Below are 18508 nucleotides of genomic sequence, written 5' to 3'. Positions count from 1 at the left end.
AGTGGTCCTTCAGGTGCATTTGTAAATTTATTGCACATCTCCGTGTTTGTCTATCCATCGCAAAATGGTCCACCAATCTAAAAGCATAGGTTTCTATTTATTGTGGTTCAACAGCTGGTTGGACCTTCTCGACGGCAGCCAATAGGATGCAGCGCTGTTATCGAGCGAGAGAAAAAAAAATCCTTACAGTCGCCATGATACAGCAGCGGAAACGGGGAAGAAGTAGCTAGAAAACAAAAGAGAACACGCAGTCGTCCTCGCGATTTGGTATGCTCTTGCAGGTAAAATGAAACCCTCTGTTGTACCCTCGTATTCATGTAAACATATTCTTTCTCATCGTATCAAACGTCGTTGTCTTTAATGTACACAGCTCTCCTTTCGTGTAACAAAGTATTTCAGTAGGAACTCGGTCAGCTTCAAATAATTGAGATGTTAGCTTTTAGCTTGTAGGCTAGCCAGGCTAAGCTAAATAGCTCGCAGTTGCTTTCAAGTTAATCGTTTCGGGCCTGTTTTAAGAGCGCAGGTGCTTGTTTTTTTCATTTAGTAGCAATTATTGTTTTTGAAAAAAATAGTAGGCGAAAGTGGTGGTTTGCGTGTATTCGTGGCCTTGTGTTTATGCGCAATTCAGTGCTTTGCCATTATGTAAACAACAAGTGCACACTATATTTTCAAATTAGTCCAGCATATTATTTTTAACGTTTTTCGAAAGGGCTTCGGACTATGGTAACTAAGGTTTAATACTAATTTAAGTTGGCCTTTTCACCAGATTGCTAGTCTGCGAGGTAGTTGGGGATCTGGCTTTGTTATGTAGTCCGATAGCTGCCAATTTAGGTTAAGCTAGGCTAATCAGTTAGCGTCACCGAGGAGAACAATCGGTGACAGCAGCGTTGTTTATCTAAGCTTTTTATCTGTCCAGTTTCTTATTTTATCCAGAACAAAACCTTGTTTTGTTGTAAAATTGCCGTTTTTCTAAATCTGGCGGGAAGATTCTATAATGTATTCTCTAGGTGTTCCGTTTTTAACTTATGTAACAACAAAGAAATCAGTCTTTATAGCAATCTGTGGCACGTTTAACTTAGTAAATATTGCTTCTGATGCACAGTTAGTTCATGATCTTGATAACATTTTTTGAACGGTTTTCATAAGTGTTGACATTTGTCTGCAGATTTGTTAAATAATAAAATTGACAGCCACATCATCCTGTAGATAGGGTTACTGAACTACGGTTTCAGGCCAAAACCATAGGCTATGTCTTGCAATTTATTGCATATTGACGGACTTTTTATATTTACCACTGACAGCTTTATTACACACGATTTCTGTAGTGTTATAGGAATGCCCAAGGAAAAATATGACCCGCCGGATCCCAGGCGGATGTACACAATTATGTCCAGCGAGGAGGCAGCAAATGGGAAGAAGTCATACTGGGCTGAGCTGGAAATTAGTGGTAAGTATCTTCTCATGTAGGAAATGCAGAGAATCTTGCCGTGATTGTTTTGTGCTTCCGACCGGAAAACCTTTATTCTGTCTGCAACCTTTAAGACTGAGGGTTTCAATTGTTTCTCAGTTAAATGTGTTGTGCGTGTCATTAGCAAATTAATTTTTTGTCAGTTGATTTCTTGGCTATATTTTCAACACTTATGTCAAAACAAAGGATTATGACTATAAGGAGATTTAAATACCCCAAATAATTCCAGCAATGTGTGATGAAAAATTTTGATAGCCACACAATATGAAAAGTAAAAATTTGATTTTTTTATGTTCCTTAATTTACTTTAGAGGATCTAAGGTGAATGACACGTAATAGCCCTATTATTCAACAAAAAGTTCATATTTGTTACTTCACAATATTTTCTTACTTTTATTAAAAGCAACATAGTATTCTGCAATATACAAAAAGGTATTCAGTGTGTATTCATTGCAAACAATATAACTAATCCTAACATTGTAAGTTATGTCCATTTATGGATGGTATTAAACATCTGTAGAATACCATCAAAGTAATGAACTAATATCTCAAATCAGTTTTATTTTTTCATATTGAGGAAAACATTACCTGGCACACACGCAAGTTGCTTTAATACATTCCATTTATGTAAATTTGAACACAATTTTATCAAACCGAAACTTTAAAAAAAAAAAAAAAAAAACACGAAGAGAATTTTTTTTCTGTTATCATGAAATCTCAAAATTTCAGATCAAATTAGGCAATAAAAAGTTTTTCAGTAGAAGTCACAGTTGGTACCATCATCCTCGATGAACGCATTAGAGGGCAAAAGCCAGCTATGTACTCACTGATGTTATTTATATATGTTTTGTAATCAGAAGAACATGTATAAATAAACCCCAATTTTTTTTTGTCATACTAATATGTATTCCTTTTTTTAATATGTCAACATAAAATGGTATGATTTTATTGCTTATTTTACATTATGAAAATAACAGAATTGTTGCTGCTGGAGGATGTTCAGTGAGTTTTACTTTCTTGCTGTAAAAACTCTTTTAATAATTTGCCAAAATAATTACAGAATTTTTTTTAAATCAAGAAGGTAAATAACACAATGTTTTGATAGGGGGAAAAAAGTCAAGTTCTGAATGCTTGAAATTCACTAATGAAATGATTTTTCATCGGTCATGTTCCTCAGATGGAGTCTTGTAATCCTCTTTACCTTCAATTTTCACCAGAAGTTCTAAAATAGATTGAGATCTGGGCCGTTTGCTGGTTATATGATTGATGGTCTTTGCTTTCCCATATGCTGCATTAGTATCATAAAAATGATTATGTGGCATATTGTCAGTTGGTGGAATGAGAAAAATGTTTAAATTTCAGTGTCTGCCTGTGTGTCTTTCGTAGAGGTATTGAGTGCCATCTGCTCCGATCTGACACAAAACTCCATATTGATGAAAACTCTTGCCAAGAGATTGCTCAGAAGATTTTTTTTTTAATTTGTGGGAGGAGGGTTGTCATGGTAAATATTTATAATGGTTGTTGCGCTACAAAAGTGTAACCAGAAAAATAACCAATTTTTCTGTGTGAATCTGAGTTTGTATGTAAACAGAAAAGTGAGCTTCATTGCATATGTGTCTGTTTTTAAAGACCGGGGAGCAAAAACATTTCTCCAAATGTTGTATTGTCCTTCTGATTCGATGTTTCAAAGACCAGCATTTGGCCTTTAGGTTTACCCTGCAACCCCTGCTTGTCAAGATAATGCCACCATGGACAACTACAGTGTTCCCAAAGATCTCAACTTAAATCTTAGTGTAATAAATGTCCAGATGCTTGTTTTAGCAAGCATTATTTATTTACTGTGGAAGTATGGCATCATTGCAAATGTATATAATTGCTTAGTTTTTTAGGTGCTCTATAATGATCGAGTCATATCTGCCAATATCCAGCATCGATTTGTAGGTTCATTGGTAGGTCAGAAGAGGACAGTGAGAAGTGGATCGTTTATAATTTAATATGAATGTAATATTTTCATACACAACTTGGATCTGCTTGTTTTGTGGAGTATCTTAGAATATTTATAGCGTTTTTTTTTTTTTTCATTATTTTTATTATAGTAATCTTAAATTATGCAGTTGTTTAAATTACCCCCACTTTTTTTTTGTCTTTTTTAGCTGTAGTTGAAAAATGTCTAATTGTGTCCAAACAAGATTTAAGACGCAGTAAATGCATTTATATTTTTATCTTTTTGCGTTTTTTTTCTTTAGGCCGAGTAAGGAGTCTCAGCACAGCCCTGTGGTCTCTCACCCACCTCACTGCCCTGCACCTCAGTGACAACTCTCTGTCACGCATCCCGCCAGACATTGCCAAACTACACAACCTGGTGTACCTGGATCTCTCATCCAACAAGATCAGGAGCCTGCCGGCAGAGCTCGGCAACATGGTGTCTCTCAGGTCGGTGATGCCAGGTTACATAATGCAATTAGTGCAGAGATAAAGAGGGCAGCCACCACAAGTTGCTTGTGCATTTGGACTCTGTTTATTATTTAATTACATTAACGCTGAGAAGTGTGGAGGTTTTGGTCCAAATCTTGACACAGGGAGTGTGGCAAACGGTCTCCAAGATAATAATAATTTATTTATTTATTTATTTTTTATCTAATCCTTATTTGTCCTCTGCAGGGAATTGCTTTTAAATAACAACCAGTTGCGAGTTCTCCCGTTTGAATTGGGAAAACTTTTTCAGTTACAGACACTGGGGTTAAAAGGTAAGTGGCTTACACAAGTTATTTTTATTCTTTTAAGGCCATAAATCCTGGTTTTTTTGTTTTTTTTTGGGTACTTGATACAGGCCGATTATCTCTTCCTTTCCAGGAAACCCACTTGCACAAGAAATTATGAGCCTCTATCAGGAACCTGATGGCACACGGAGACTGCTCAGCTACTTGTTAGACAATCTGGCAGGGGCTATTAAGCGCAGTGAGTATTTAGCATCCTCTGCTAACCCGAGACTGGAGCCAGAAGTGTTTTTTTTGGTTTTCTTTTGTAATATTATGTGCATAAAAAAAATTCAAATTTCTGCATTCAAAAACAAAATTTAAACGCGTCAATTTTTTGTTTTTCTATATTGACCTGTTTTCCTTCTTTTGAACAGTACCAACAGAGCAGCCACCAGCCAGGTCATGGATCTCACTCCAGGAACCAGACCGAACACATCCAGCAAGTAAGGCTGATGTACACACATCGTAACTTTAAACAAATGTTAGACATGTTTTTTTTCCCCTTTGTTTCATGTTATTACTGTTTTGTTTTTTGTTGTTGTGTTTTCCCACCCTCCCCCTTTCTTACATTTTATACATGTTGAAGCAAGATCAGGTTTATTTTCATCTGCGGAACCTTGATGGTTTTTGTTGCTATTGAAAATGTATCACAAAAATAAGGCTGATGTATACATTTCAAAGTGAAAGTCAATTTGTCTAATTAGTATAACATATTATCATACTAATATTTAATATTTTCTGGAGCAACTCTGTTTTATGGCACAATTTAAAGCTACAGAGTGTTTCTTCTTTTCTGTATAAATCAGCAACGTATGAAGACTTGGCTCATTTCTGTTCAACTAAGTGCATTTCTTTTGGTGTCTGTTTCCCTTTCCTAGCACTGTTCTCAGTTATGTGTTACAATGTGCTGTGCGATAAGTATGCCACACGACAGCTATACGGCTACTGCCCCACCTGGGCTCTGAACTGGGAGTACAGGAAGAAATCTATCATGCAGGAAATCCTCGGCTGCAACGCAGACATCATCAGTTTGCAGGTAAGAAAAAAAAAAGGATGCTTAACGTTCAAAAAGTTGTTTTGTTCATTAAATGAATACCAAAAAGTTTTTAAAAACAACTTTTTGTGAAAAGAGACCATTTTGGACCCTACATCACATGATTACACTAAGTGTCACTCCCCATGATGTGGTGCCTTATGTAACAGTTGTTGCTCAAAAAAAAAAAAAAAAAACAATGTTTAATAAATGTGTTAAGTGATGAGTCTTCACATAATATTAGCATAAAAATTTAAGCTGTTGGCTTTCAATTTGAGACACTTTACTAAAACGTCTTTTTTGTTATTTCTGATGGCTTTTTTCATGGGATAAATATTTTTTTTCCTCCTGACCACTCTGTTAGGTGACGGTTCATTCTCCTGTAAATTTCTCAGTTTCTTTGGGGCTTATAAAGAGCCATATTCTTCTGTACCCAGACAGTTTTGAATTGTTTAAATTATAGCTTAGTTACGTTCCATAAGCAGCCACTTGATTAGGATATGTAAATGCTTTGTGTAGTTTTGTGTTTCCATCTGCCAATCTCGACTGGGGTTTAATACTATTGAAAATAGTATTAAATCATACTATACATGTATACAATCATAGAAAAATCTAATTGTTATAGTTCATAAATATAGGTAGATACAATTTCTGAAATAAACACACGGCTCCTATTGCTTTGTACATTCACCTGCCAGGAAATGAACAAAAAGGTTGTGTGAGCTGAACCTATGAAATCAGTAACTTTTAGAATCGTCGTTAGCAGCTGATGACGATCGTCTGTGACCTCTTTAGTCTTTCACATCATCTTTTCAACAAAATCAAGGTTGTTAGTGAGTTTTTTTGCACAACTCTACTAAACAGAACAGCTGCCTTTTGGCTAACGCTGACTGCTGTTTGTTCTGCCTGCAGTGAGGATAAGAAAAAAAAAAAAAAGCTTTAGATGTTTTCCTTGTGTAGTTTAGTGAGTTTTAGCAGTTTGTGCTCTTTGGAAGATGAAATTTCCCCACCTTAGTTTAAGCACCGTCTTCTGTGTCAGTTTGAGATAATGTGTTTAATGGGCAATCAAAAAATCAGAAGTTTTAACTTGTGTCATAACTGAATATGGTTTTTATGCATTTCATTTTATGTTAATGCTAACTAAATCCTAACACAATTCAACTGCGTAATTATGAAGACGGGTAACAAATTCTTCCCCTTATCACAAGTTATTTCATGAAGCTGAAGGAGAAAGGAGAAATCCAAGTGAGGTCAGAGCGAGAGCTTAGAACTACAATGCATAGAATTTGACCTCCGGACAATCCTACGATCTTTCTGCTGCTAATGATTCACAAACTAAACGTAGTCATGTTGCCCAGGTTGTGGTCCCTTTTTCTAAGGACTATAAAACACACAAACTCAGGTGTTTAAACTTACATGAGATCCATTTGAGATTATAATTATTAACCACAAAGAGAGGGAGAAATCGCCTAGGTGTTCTATATATAGGAGCTCAAACTTGGAATACACTGGATAGACAAAGGGATTACAAAGTTATTCACATTTATGCGATGAAGTATATGCACAGTTTCTACAGCACAATCCAGTTTTTTTTTTTGTTGTTGTTTCCAAATAGCAAAACAAAATGGTCAAATTCAAACATTGTTGTCCCTAAGTAAATCTGAACAATTGTTAAATGGAGAATATGCCTTAATTATTTTTCCCCAGATATTAGGGTCTCTGCTCCAACGTCATCATAACACTTTTCTAGAGCTAGATACATTTTCTGCCTTAAATCATGTAATTCCTCTACAGGGATATCGTTCATAGTTGTCGAGTAATTTCTGAACATGTTTCAATACATAGTAATGTCTTGGTAAAACATGCTGTAGCTAACATTTAATATACGGATGGGTTTGTTTGGGGTTTCAGAAATGTGCACTGTCCTATTAGCAATTTATTTTATCTTGTTAATTCGCAGGAAGTGGAAACGGAGCAGTACTTCAATTTCTTCTTACCAGAGTTGAAAGAGCAGGGATACGACGGGTTCTTCAGTCCAAAGTCACGAGCTAGAACGATGTCCGAGTCGGATCGTAAACATGTGGACGGATGTGCAATCTTCTTCAAAACAGAAAAGTAAGTAGTACCAACATTATTCCTGTAGTGCTGGAAATATAAATTGAGGGGGGAAAAAAGTCTGTTGGCGGCCATTTTATTTTTGAATCAGAACTTTGGCTGTCAGAATATTTAAAGAAATCTATAAAACAATAGATTTCTTTCTTTTGAGAAGAAAATAATCAGCATTTTTCCTTTCAACTTGGATTATGTTTTTTTTATACCTTCAGTCTTGACATTCTGACACCATTTTGAATGAAATGTCAACAGGTTTTCAAGTTATGAATTAACATACATGTGCAGTGCCACATCTGGGAAAACGAGAACGAGTCTAATTAAGCTAATTTTATTTGTGCTAATAAATAAAACAACATAAAAATTCCAAATGTAAATATGATTAAATCAAAGAAGAAATTAACAGAAATAAGTCCTGGTTCAGTCACAATACAGCTCCAGAGGAGAAAATATTTCTATTAAACATTAAGTTAAATTGTAATGGTATTAAAAAGACAAAAAACTTTAAAAGGCTCTAAAAACTTAAGAGGTATTAATTAGGCATTTGTCTTGTTAAAAGTTAATTAATTTAGGCATTCACAGTGAGTTCACAGTTCACAATTATTAAATGTAACTTTTATAAGCAAGATGAAGTGAAAATAATTTTGGCTTCTGCATAAGGTCGACATATTAACTGCATCCATATGGGCAGCATAGGTGGGTAATTAAATTACATTTGCTTGAGCAAGTTTTTGGGGAAAAAAATCATTGTAAGAGTAGTTTTACTACACAGTACTTTAGACTTGAGTAACATTATGTGAAATATTTCTACTTGAGTAAAGAGTTTTTTTTTTTTGTTTGAACACCAGTGCTGTTGTTCTGATGTTAGTTTGTATCTCGGATATGTGAAAGTGAAATACAGTAAACGCTCTCAGTGGAAGTTCTTTACCCTGTTCTAACATCCGTTTGCATTACTTATTGTATTGCTTTAAGTTTTATATCAAAAACATATGCCGTATTTTTCGCACTATAGGGCGCACCGGATTATAAGGCGCACCTTCAATGAATGGCCTATTTTAAAACTTTTTTCATATATAAGGCGCACTGCATTATAAAGCGCATAGAATAGACGCTACGGTTGCCACCCGTCTCGTATTGAACCTTTACGGGATGCGATTTGTTCCGTACTCTACAAATGTGGATGTGTAATAATAAAGAAATGGTCCAGAGTACTTTATATAGTAGGCTATCCCAGTCATTGTTTCACTCACGGTGTTGGTGTTGCGATATTGTGCCCAACTGCTTTCTGGGTAACACAGACCAACCGATACGTTGCCACCGCAGTCTCTGTCTCTCTCCCCCGGCTTTAAATGTATAGGGGCTGGTCCCTTGGTAACCCTAGTTGAAGCCCCCCGGATGAATCTAAAGCCACTTTGTTGACATAAAGAATGTCAACAAAACAGTCCGACTCCGGTTGGCGAGGAGAACCTTCCGCGACTGGGCCGGAGAGTGGCCGAACGATGGTCACCCTTCTCCGTTCGCACACAGCATGTTTGTGGAGAATGTGGTGCTAAATGACCTGCAGACGACCTGATTACCAGGTCGGTAGGTAGATGAGTCAGTCAAACTTTATTAACAAACCAGCATTCTGACAACTATCCCAGCATGCACCACACGCTTCTTCTTCTACAGGCGAAAATGAAGTCGGCGGCTGCTTACCGTTGTTGCTAGACCTGTGGTGGCTCAATATTGGTCCATATATAAGGCGCACCGGATTATAAGGCTCACTGTCGGCTTTTGAGGAAATTGAAGGTTTTTAGGTGCGCCTTATAGTGCGGAAAATAGGGTAAATTTTTTTTTATTATTTGTCTTGAAAATACCAAAGTTTGTGCATAAATTTATGCTGTTTGTCTGACATCATTTTTAAATGTTAAGTCAGACGTTCTAATCAGTTTTTCAGTCCTTGAGCAGCACTTATACCAAATACTTTTTTCCTCGAGTAATTTCTTGAATAGAAACTTTTTACTTTTACTTGAGTAAAAAGTTTCAAAAAGCTGTGCCACTCGTACTTCAATATAATTTTTATGTTCTCTACCAAACTCTGGTGTTAAACAAACATGTTAGCATTCAGCAGCTTAAGAAAAAGCATCATTAAATGTTTGGTTTTTTTTTTGGGTTTTTTTTCTGGCTCATCAGCAGTCATTTCTGTAGCTTTCTCTGCACTCTGCTGCTGCTCTCCATGCCTGAGCTTTTAGAGCACACAGACCTCTATTTATATTTTATTTTGTTACTTGAGACGTTTTAAAAATCTTGTTCGTTAAGAAGTAATTAATGCATTGAGAGCCAACAAAGAGCTTTTCTCCTTTCAAAACATGTTCAAAAGTATTTGAAAATACTTTTCAAAACTATAAAAGCAAAAAAAGAGAAAAAACCCTTTTGAATCATTTTGAGCGCCCATCATTTAAACCATAGTTAAAATTTTCAATGACCTGGATTACATCCTTTTGCAACATATCATAAAAGATGTACTTGGTTTTAAAAACATTTATTCTTCCAATTGCCTTCAAAATGGTTTGTATTTCTTCCTTTCACTCTAGATTCAGCGCTGTGCAGAAGCACACAGTGGAGTTCAACCAGCTGGCCATGGCTAACTCCGAAGGCTCAGAGGCGATGCTGAACAGGGTGATGACCAAGGACAACATCGGAGTAGCTGTGCTGCTTGAAGTCCGCAAAGAGATGATGGAAATGTCTTGTGAGTAGTTTTTTTTTTTCCCCCCTCATCTTTATTATTTGAATTCTTGCATATTTTGACCTCCTATGTCTTAGATTTGCTTTTACTATTGTTCCTTGTGTGGCTTTTGTCTATAACTCAAACTATTGTAGTTTAAGGAGGCCTATGATGGCCTATGAGGCCTATGATGTAAATGCGTTTTCTGTTATGAGAACATGTTGTAAATATGCTCGCGATTGATCTTTTTAGCTGGTAAGTCACTCCACGGCCTGGACAAGCAGCTCCTGCTGGTGGCAAACGCCCACATGCACTGGGATCCCGAGTACTCGGATGTCAAGCTGGTCCAGACCATGATGTTCCTGTCAGAGGTGAAGAATATCGTGGACAAGGCAACACGCAGCTTCAAGCTGTCCACCTCTGGTGAGACCAATGCCATTCCACTGGTGCTGTGTGCTGACCTCAACTCCTTACCCGACTCTGGTAAGTAAGCCAGAGCAACAGTTTTATATGACCATTATAAATATGGGGATGTGGGTGTTTTTAATTGATCCCACAGCTTCCATTCAAGAACTGCCTTTTCTTTCTGGTATCGCCATATTGCTCTGTTAATTATGACTTTGCATTTGTGCCACCATTCAGAGCGCGTGCAGCGAGATTGATGTGAGCGCATGTCTATATTTCAACAAGCAATCATTTGTGGCGCTTGCTTATAAATTTTACGCTCGCTCACTCAAAATGTGTTCTGGCGCTTGCACCTTCTCATGGGTGTAAGTGCCACCCGTGAGTCAAATGCACTTAAAACCCCACGTCTGCATTCACAATTTATCAAAGTGCATGTTAATGAACCAGTCATAAACACAGTTTTGGATGAAAACGCTGAAAAAGCACAAAGCGTCTATAAAACGCGTTACATGCATCGCCCTCCCCGTGTTTTCCCCTTTAAGCTGCAGGCAGCAGCAAACCTCACCAGAGGGAGGAATGATGATCAAGTTTCACATTGCAGAAGAACTTCTCGTTACTAAGTTTAAGTATGACATAATTCTTTCATCTAAAAATGGCTTGACCGTAGCGAGATGTTCCGCTTGATATGTTCGTGTTGAAACATTTGGACTCATTTAGATTTTCTTTTGTTTCTTCATATAATTTTTATTTATTTTATCTTGATGACATCCAGTCTTGTGCAATTCTGATTCAAGACAATATGTTTACTAGATAATAAATCAGCTACGAATCAATGTTACCTTTATGGACAGTAATAATAATAAAAAAAAAAAAAAACCTGTGATGTTAAATTTGATGTGTTTGAAGATTTGAGTGGTTGTTCCTGGTGCTCCAAAAAAAAACAAAAAAGCCCCAGTGCAAGAAGTCAGACTAGATGTCTGGTTAGACCAAGCAGAATAACCAAAAGGAAACATTTGCTGGACTTAAAAACTTGTGTAATTCCATTCACTTCATTGTTGTTTTCTGTTTTAAACAAGTCAATTGATACTCAAGATTATTACACCATGAAACTTGTAAGAAATATATATTTGGTATTGTATTTCTGGAAGAGGTAAGCTATGTTTTCTTCTAACTGTGGTAAACTTTTCAAAACAAAGGTTGCTTCTGGGGACATTTGCTCTATTGACCCTGCATAAACCAGGAAAAAGGCAGATTAGGTTAGAAATTAGAAATGCAGAAAACCGGAGTATAGCCAACTCCTAATGTCTTGTAGTGAACCTCTTCTTTTCAAAATGAAAAGAACAAGCAGAGCGGATCGTCAGGGCTGATTTTCCCCTCCATCCAGGACAGACCAGCAGACCAGCACAGTAGGAAACATATCAGATCATGTGTCACGTTCTTTTCCTCAGGTGTAGTCGAGTACCTGAGTACAGGCGGAGTGGACTGCACCCACAAGGACTTCAAGGAGCTTCGCTACAGCGACAGCCTGACCAAATTCAACTGCAACGGCAAGAACAGCACTTCTAATGGCAGGATCACCCACGGCTTCAAGCTCAAGAGCGCTTATGAGAACGGCCTAATGCCTTACACCAATTACACCTTCGACTTTAAGGTAATTGGATAAATAAAACACACGTTTGTCCCCTTTTTTTCCCCCCCCTTGTCTTTAATCTTTTATCTTTTTCTTTAAAACCAAGACTCGGGTACCATTTTTAGCCATTCGGCAATTATGCCAGAGGCAGCTACAAAACGTTTATACAACTCTTGAGCAGCACAAAGCGTTTTGTTTGCTCACTGTAATCCTTCTGTCTCACAGGGTGTCATCGACTATATTTTCTACTCCAAGCCTCATCTGAACGTGTTGGGCATCTTGGGCCCCCTGGACCCTCACTGGCTCTTAGAGAACAATGTCAGCGGCTGCCCACACCCCCACATCCCCTCTGACCACTTCTCCCTCTATGCTCAGCTGGAGTTGCTCCTGCCCAGTGTGCCCTCCCAGGTCAACGGGCTGCACCTGCCCGCACGCAGGTAGTGAGACCCTGCCATGCCACCAGGGGGAGCTGCGACCACAGCTTCCCCCTCTACCAGCTCTTACCTCCACCGCCTCTGGAGGAGGAAGACCGAAAAACAACACAACCTGTAAAATATTCGTACAGTGAGGTCTGGCTGACAGGGATTTCGTATAAAATGTTATAGATATTCTATATTTTTCTTTTTTTCTTTGTTTTTGTTTTTTTTTTTCCCCCCCTTCTTTTTACGCCCTTTTTTAACTGCTTGGTTCAGTCCTGTTTATGTATCACGTGTTTTGGACTCCCTCTTCTCATCCGGTTCACAAACCCCCCCTCAACCCCTTCATACATTTTTTTTTTCTGTCTTTCAAGCTAGAGGGGATGGTAGCTCATTCAGATTCATCACATGAGGCTCTGTGTGGTTTTAATGGGGAAGCTTAAAAAAGCGGCTGCGTGGGTGACATTGAGCTGAGAAGCTGCAGAGCTGTCTGTCTGTCCCTGTATAAATCCAAAACCAGCAAAGACAGCAGACTTGTCAGTCTCAGTCCCTCCATGTTCGGCTCGTGCTCGCTATCCATCTGTACTCTGGGCAGCCGGCGTAGATTCTCGGCCTCTCCAAGATGCGCACATTTGGGCTTCGGGTTGAAGCAACTTTTCATCTCTAGCTAAGCATCCCAGCAAGCGGATGCGGCGCAGCTGATCCGAGGGGATCTTTCCTGCTGTCATTCTGTGGTGCTCAGGCCTTTTTTGTGTGGTCACGGCCTCCTGCGGTGCTACAAGATAGTCCACACCTCTGACCCCCTGGTCCTGGTGCATAAGAAGCAGAATTACGTGACATCGGCAGTTCGGAGAAAAAGTGAGAAACTGAGATCAGCTACCATCCTGTTTGCAGACAGTTTCACCCTGGCTTGTACAGTTGTTATGCTAGTCATGTGCTTAGGAGCTCATGTGGCCCAAGAATCACCTTTTTTAGAGTAAGGAGCGAGGGAGCTAGGCCGACCGGCGAAGCGGTGGGAGGTAGGGGGGCTGTCACAGACCTTTTCATTGACGTCATTTGCGTTTTGCCAGAGAGTGGAAAAATGGCTGACGAGTAAAACCAGCATTCCTCCCTCTACCAGGAGATGACCTCCAACTTCACTCATGCAACATCACACACACACACATACGCAGGTAATTTTCAGGCAGATGTGTAGCACTGTCTCCAAGGCCAGTAGTGACTCCTCCCTCCTACCCCCCTCACCCCCAGCCATACCTTCACACATAGAAGCAGTGATTTTTCACGAGTGTTTGTACAGAATAGAAACCTAGACTCAGTCTTTACATGATTGTATATGAACCACAAAAAGACCTGTTTTCTGGCATTTTTTTGTACGAAGAGTAAATTATGGTCAGATTAAGAAGAAGAAGAAAAAAAAAAAAGATTGTATTGTAAACTATGGCTAAATTTTTATCCAGTTAATGTTGAGATGAATTAATATTACCAGCTTGTACAAAAGACGTAAGAGGAGGCTGCTCGCCGCGTTCGCCGTCACTTCTTTGCACTCCCGAGAGATTAACTGTAACGCATCAGTATTGTTTTGGCTGATTTGCTTTGATGTAAATAGACAGTCGATTTGATTTTTTACCTGTTGCTTTCTGCCCATTAACAAAGCCAACGATCCAGGCTGCTGCCGGCGGTTTGGACGAAACGACACGCAGCACCGATTCGCATCTGTTCATCTGGCTCCAAAGCGAAGTGTAAACGACACAACACGGAGAAGTCCCGCGCGTACGCCCCGTACTCACTGTAGCAGTTGATGTTGTCTTGCACTATTTACATGCGGCGAACGCCCGAGCAGCCTCCTCTCCTTTTATTTTTAAATACTGTTGAGACATTTGTGAAGATTTTATGTCCTTTTTTTTTTTTTCTTTTCTTTTTGTTAATGTTTATTTCATTTTTTTAATGAGATGTGACAATGTAATGATGATGTGTATATCCTTCCTATTCATTGAGCTCTCTAGTAATCAGGTATGCTTTCTCCACCCACCCACACCCACCCCCTCTCCTCCACTGTGCGGAACATGAGCGGGGTCGTCTTTATAAATTCACTTGGATTTTTTATTTTTATTTTTTTGCCCCCAGATTACCTAATCCCTCCTATCCTTCCTGGCCACAAATAGCCCTGAGCTTTTATCCATCACCCCCACCATAAAACCATCCAACCTCAGACTTTTTCTGCTACTCTTCTAAAAAATTTTATTATTTTTTTTAACCTCCCTTAGCCCACTTTTTTTTTTCTTTTCTTTTTTTTTTTTGTATAGATTTTCTACAATTGTCATTGCAGCTATAGTGCCATTTGTGGACCACCCCGGCCTCTTGCCTTTGCATTGGAAAGGGTGGAAGAGCCCATTTATTCCTTTTATTCCTGCTGTTTCTGTCAAAATGGCCAGCCTGTCAAACGGCCAGCCTGTCAAGTTTCTGTTAATCAAATTTGTTCCATCTCAAAAACAAGTTGAAATCGGTTAAATGTGAGATTATTATTATTTGAAATGCACTTAAATGATTTGAATGCAGCTCTTACTATACTCCAACAAGAACTTTTTTATGTCGAATAAGCAAGAAAATGGGAAGTGTCAACTTGGTCCCTCTCTTGTTATTTCCCCTTTTTCCTTTGGTGAAAATCAATGTGTCCCAATTGTTTTCTTTCCTGAATGGCATTAGTATTGTAGTAGATTTAAAGGGTAGCTTCTTTTTTTTTTTTGTCTTTTTTTTTGTAAAAGTGTGAATAAAAGATGTACTTCTTATTTCCTTTCTAAAAAGACAGAATTTTTGGTGTTTGTGTAAATCATGATTTCTACAATGACAATGATGATCTGCTGCATTGTTTTTACCCTTCTTTGACTTTTCTTAATCCCTTCCACCACAAACCAAATCCTCTGTCAAAATCACGACACGTTGTCTCGATGGGTTGATTGGAGAGGTCGAAGGTTTCCGAAGATGCGTCGCAGAAGGAAGTAACTATCAGTTAAAACCTGACCCACGGATGTTTTTTTTCTTCTTTTTTTTTTTCTTTTTTTTAGCTTTTCAGCTTTACTTTGGCTGTCTCTTTGCACTAGCTGGAGAGTGCTGGTGTCCGTAGGTTAGGGCAGCAGGGCTGTCTCACTAGTGACTGCAGTTCAGTACTAGCAAATACTTTTTGACGGGTGTTAAAAAAAAATTACAAAAGAGTAAAAAAACGTGTTTGTACGGCAAATGCTAATGATGTGCCGCTAGACCGGTCCTGTGATTTTTTTCCTTTTTTTCCCGTACATCTAGTCCCATCTCATTCTGATCTTGTGCTTTACAGTGGTTCAGTCTGTTAAACTAGCTAGTGATGGTATCGATTCACAAATCTGTTTCTTTGTTACTTCTCTTATTTCCTCTAAAGATCTGTCAAATTAGAGCTGGATTTGTCACCAAGTGGGTCATCACGTTGCAAGCTTTTTATTTGTTCAGGCTTATTTAGCTTAGTGGTTTTTTTTATTTTGTCTGCTGGCTGCATCTTTTTGTAACGGTGCAAACCAAAGCTGCTTGTAGTACAGTTGTGTTGTAGAGGAAACTCTTAAACCAATCAACCCTTTTCATTTCTCTCATTTAAAAAAAAAAATATATATACATATATAAAATAAAAAACAAACCTCCATCTTCATGCAAAGTAGGGCTGTAAGAAAAGCAAAGTCGTTTTCTCTCTCATCCCATTTAATTTGTCCTTCCATCAGCTAAACTTGGCAATAATAATCGGAAACTTTCACATTCAGCCATTTTGTTTTAATCTTTAAAATGTAGCCGTTTAATCCTTAAAAACTGTTTTGCGCATCTTAAATTTGCCTACCTGAACCCTTTTTGCCCCCTCCTCCCCAACACTTCCTCTCTCTTTTATCACCCATTTTGTATATTTGCTCATCTCCTTGCCAATTTTAGTGGTAGTTGTTCAATGATCAGGATTGTCTATCTGTAGTCAGCTGAGTACATATATTGATCTGTGTCACTGTGTTTATGCACTGGACCAACTATTGTTTACCATTCATAAAATACCAGCAAAAAAAAGGAAGAAAAAAAAAAGATGAACACTTGCACAATGTTGTAGAATGTCCATTAACCCAGATGAGAAATCAAGGCAGCTGTTTTCAAATCAACACATACTGTTTAAACCTGCAACTGAATGGTAAACAATGCTTTCTGTTGTATCCTTTAGCCGTCCTTTTTATTCTCTTTGGACTAGTTTTATTCTTTTATTATACTTTTTTTTTTTTTCCTTTTGACTACAGGTTCTGCTTGTTTCCTTTACACCTATCTATGTATTTTCCTACTTCTGGTTGAAAAATAAATTCTGTATTATCTGTTTCAAGCTGTGTCACCTCCTATTCTTTGCAATGGATATTGAGAATAAATTCTATATCTGTTCTCCTCGTTTAGCCTGTTTTTCATCCTAATTTTGTTTCCTCCAAGGCTTATTTTGTCAATGGATGCATTATGCCTTCATTGCAAATCTTTTTTTTTTTCCTCATTATTCATATTTTAGTATTGCATTTTTAGTCTTTTAAGCATTTTAGTAGATGCTCAAACCCAATGAACTTGTTCATAATTCCACAGATGAGAAGCCTAACTTTCCAAAACTTTTTATTGGGGTTTTATTCGACAAAGCAACACAATTTTGTGCCTGGTTTTTAAGCGGAATGAAAAAGACATGGTTTTGAAAATATTTTGCAAATAAAAATCTAAAACGTGTGCATTTCTAGTTAACCCCACTGAATCTACGTTTTGTGGGACCTGAATCTATATTTTGTTTCATTTGACCCAGTGTCTCTCCCACATCTATACAGGTTGAAGTTTTTGCTTTTTATCAAAAGCTGAAGTAAAATCAGCTTCCCAGTTGGAGTAAGGTCTTTGAGTAGGCCGCGAATCCTCAACTCCAGGCTGTGGGAGCGAGTTGTACAGTCATGGCCAAAAGTTTTGAGAATGATTCAAATGTTAATATTTATAAAGTCTACTGCTTCAGTTTTTATAATGGCAATTTGCATATACTCCAGAATGTTAAAGAGTGATCAGCTTAACAGCAATTAATTCCAAAGTCAATATTTGCCTAGAAAATGAACTTTATCCCCCAAAACACATTTCAACTTCATTGCAGCCCTGCCTTAAAAGGACCAGCTAACATCGTTTCAGTGATTGCTCCATTAACACAGGTGTGGGTGTTGATGAGGACAGGGCTGGAGATCAATCTGTCAAGATTAAGTAAGAATGACACCACTGGACACTTTAAAAGGAGGCTGGTGCTTGGCATCACTGCTTCTCTTCTGTGTACCATGGTTATCTCTGAAGAAACACGTGCAGTCATCATTGCACTGCACAAAAATGGCCTAACAGTGAAGAGTATCGCAGCTAGAAAGATTGCACCTCAGTCAACAATCTATCGCATCATCAAGAACTTCAAGGAGAGAGGTTCCATTGTTGCCAAAAAGGCTCCATGGCGCCCAAGAAAGACCAGCAAGCACCAGGACCGTCTCTTAAAAGTGTTTCAGCTGTGGGATCGGGCTACCAGCAGTGCAGAGCTTGCTCAGGAATGGCAGCAGGCAGGTGTGAGTGCATCTGCATACACTGTGAGGCGGAGACTCTTGGAGCAAGGTCTGGTCTCAAGGAGGGCAGTAAAGAAGCCACTTCTCTACAGGAAAAACATCAGGGACACACTGATATTCTGCAAAAGGTACAGGGAGCGGACTGCTGAGGACTGGGGGAAAGTCATTTTCTCTGATGAATCCCCTTTCCGATTGTTTGGGACATCTGGAAAACGGCTTGTTCGGAGAAGACGAGGTGAGCGCTACCACCAGTCTTGTCTCATGCCAACTGTAAAGCATCCTGAAACCATTCATGTGTGGGGTTGCTTCTCAGCCAAGGGAGTCGGCTCTCTCACAGTCTTGCCTAAAAACACAGCCATGAATAAAGAACGGTACCAGAATGTC

At 38.5% G+C, this 18508-nt stretch overlaps 1 protein-coding gene across 1 annotated transcript; it reads left to right on the top strand.

Moving 5' to 3' along the window:
* The first annotated feature begins 122 nt into the window (after positions 1-122).
* Positions 123-16952, top strand: cnot6a (CCR4-NOT transcription complex, subunit 6a). Its single transcript, XM_008420141.3, has 12 exons — positions 123-281; positions 1326-1447; positions 3715-3901; positions 4130-4215; positions 4322-4426; positions 4602-4670; positions 5106-5263; positions 7221-7375; positions 9946-10100; positions 10329-10559; positions 11930-12132; positions 12337-16952. The coding sequence occupies exons 2-12, from the start codon at positions 1336-1338 to the stop codon at positions 12550-12552; spliced, it is 1677 nt and encodes a 558-aa protein (XP_008418363.2). The 5' UTR covers positions 123-281; positions 1326-1335; the 3' UTR covers positions 12553-16952.
* The last annotated feature ends 1556 nt before the right edge of the window (positions 16953-18508 follow it).

This window comes from Poecilia reticulata, chromosome 10, assembly GCF_904066995.2.
Source record: "Poecilia reticulata chromosome 10, P_reticulata-male-v2, whole genome shotgun sequence".
Taxonomy (NCBI): Eukaryota; Metazoa; Chordata; class Actinopteri; order Cyprinodontiformes; family Poeciliidae; genus Poecilia; species Poecilia reticulata.
Note: the sequence above shows the minus strand (reverse complement) of the source record. Positions and strands in the feature narration are given on the sequence as shown.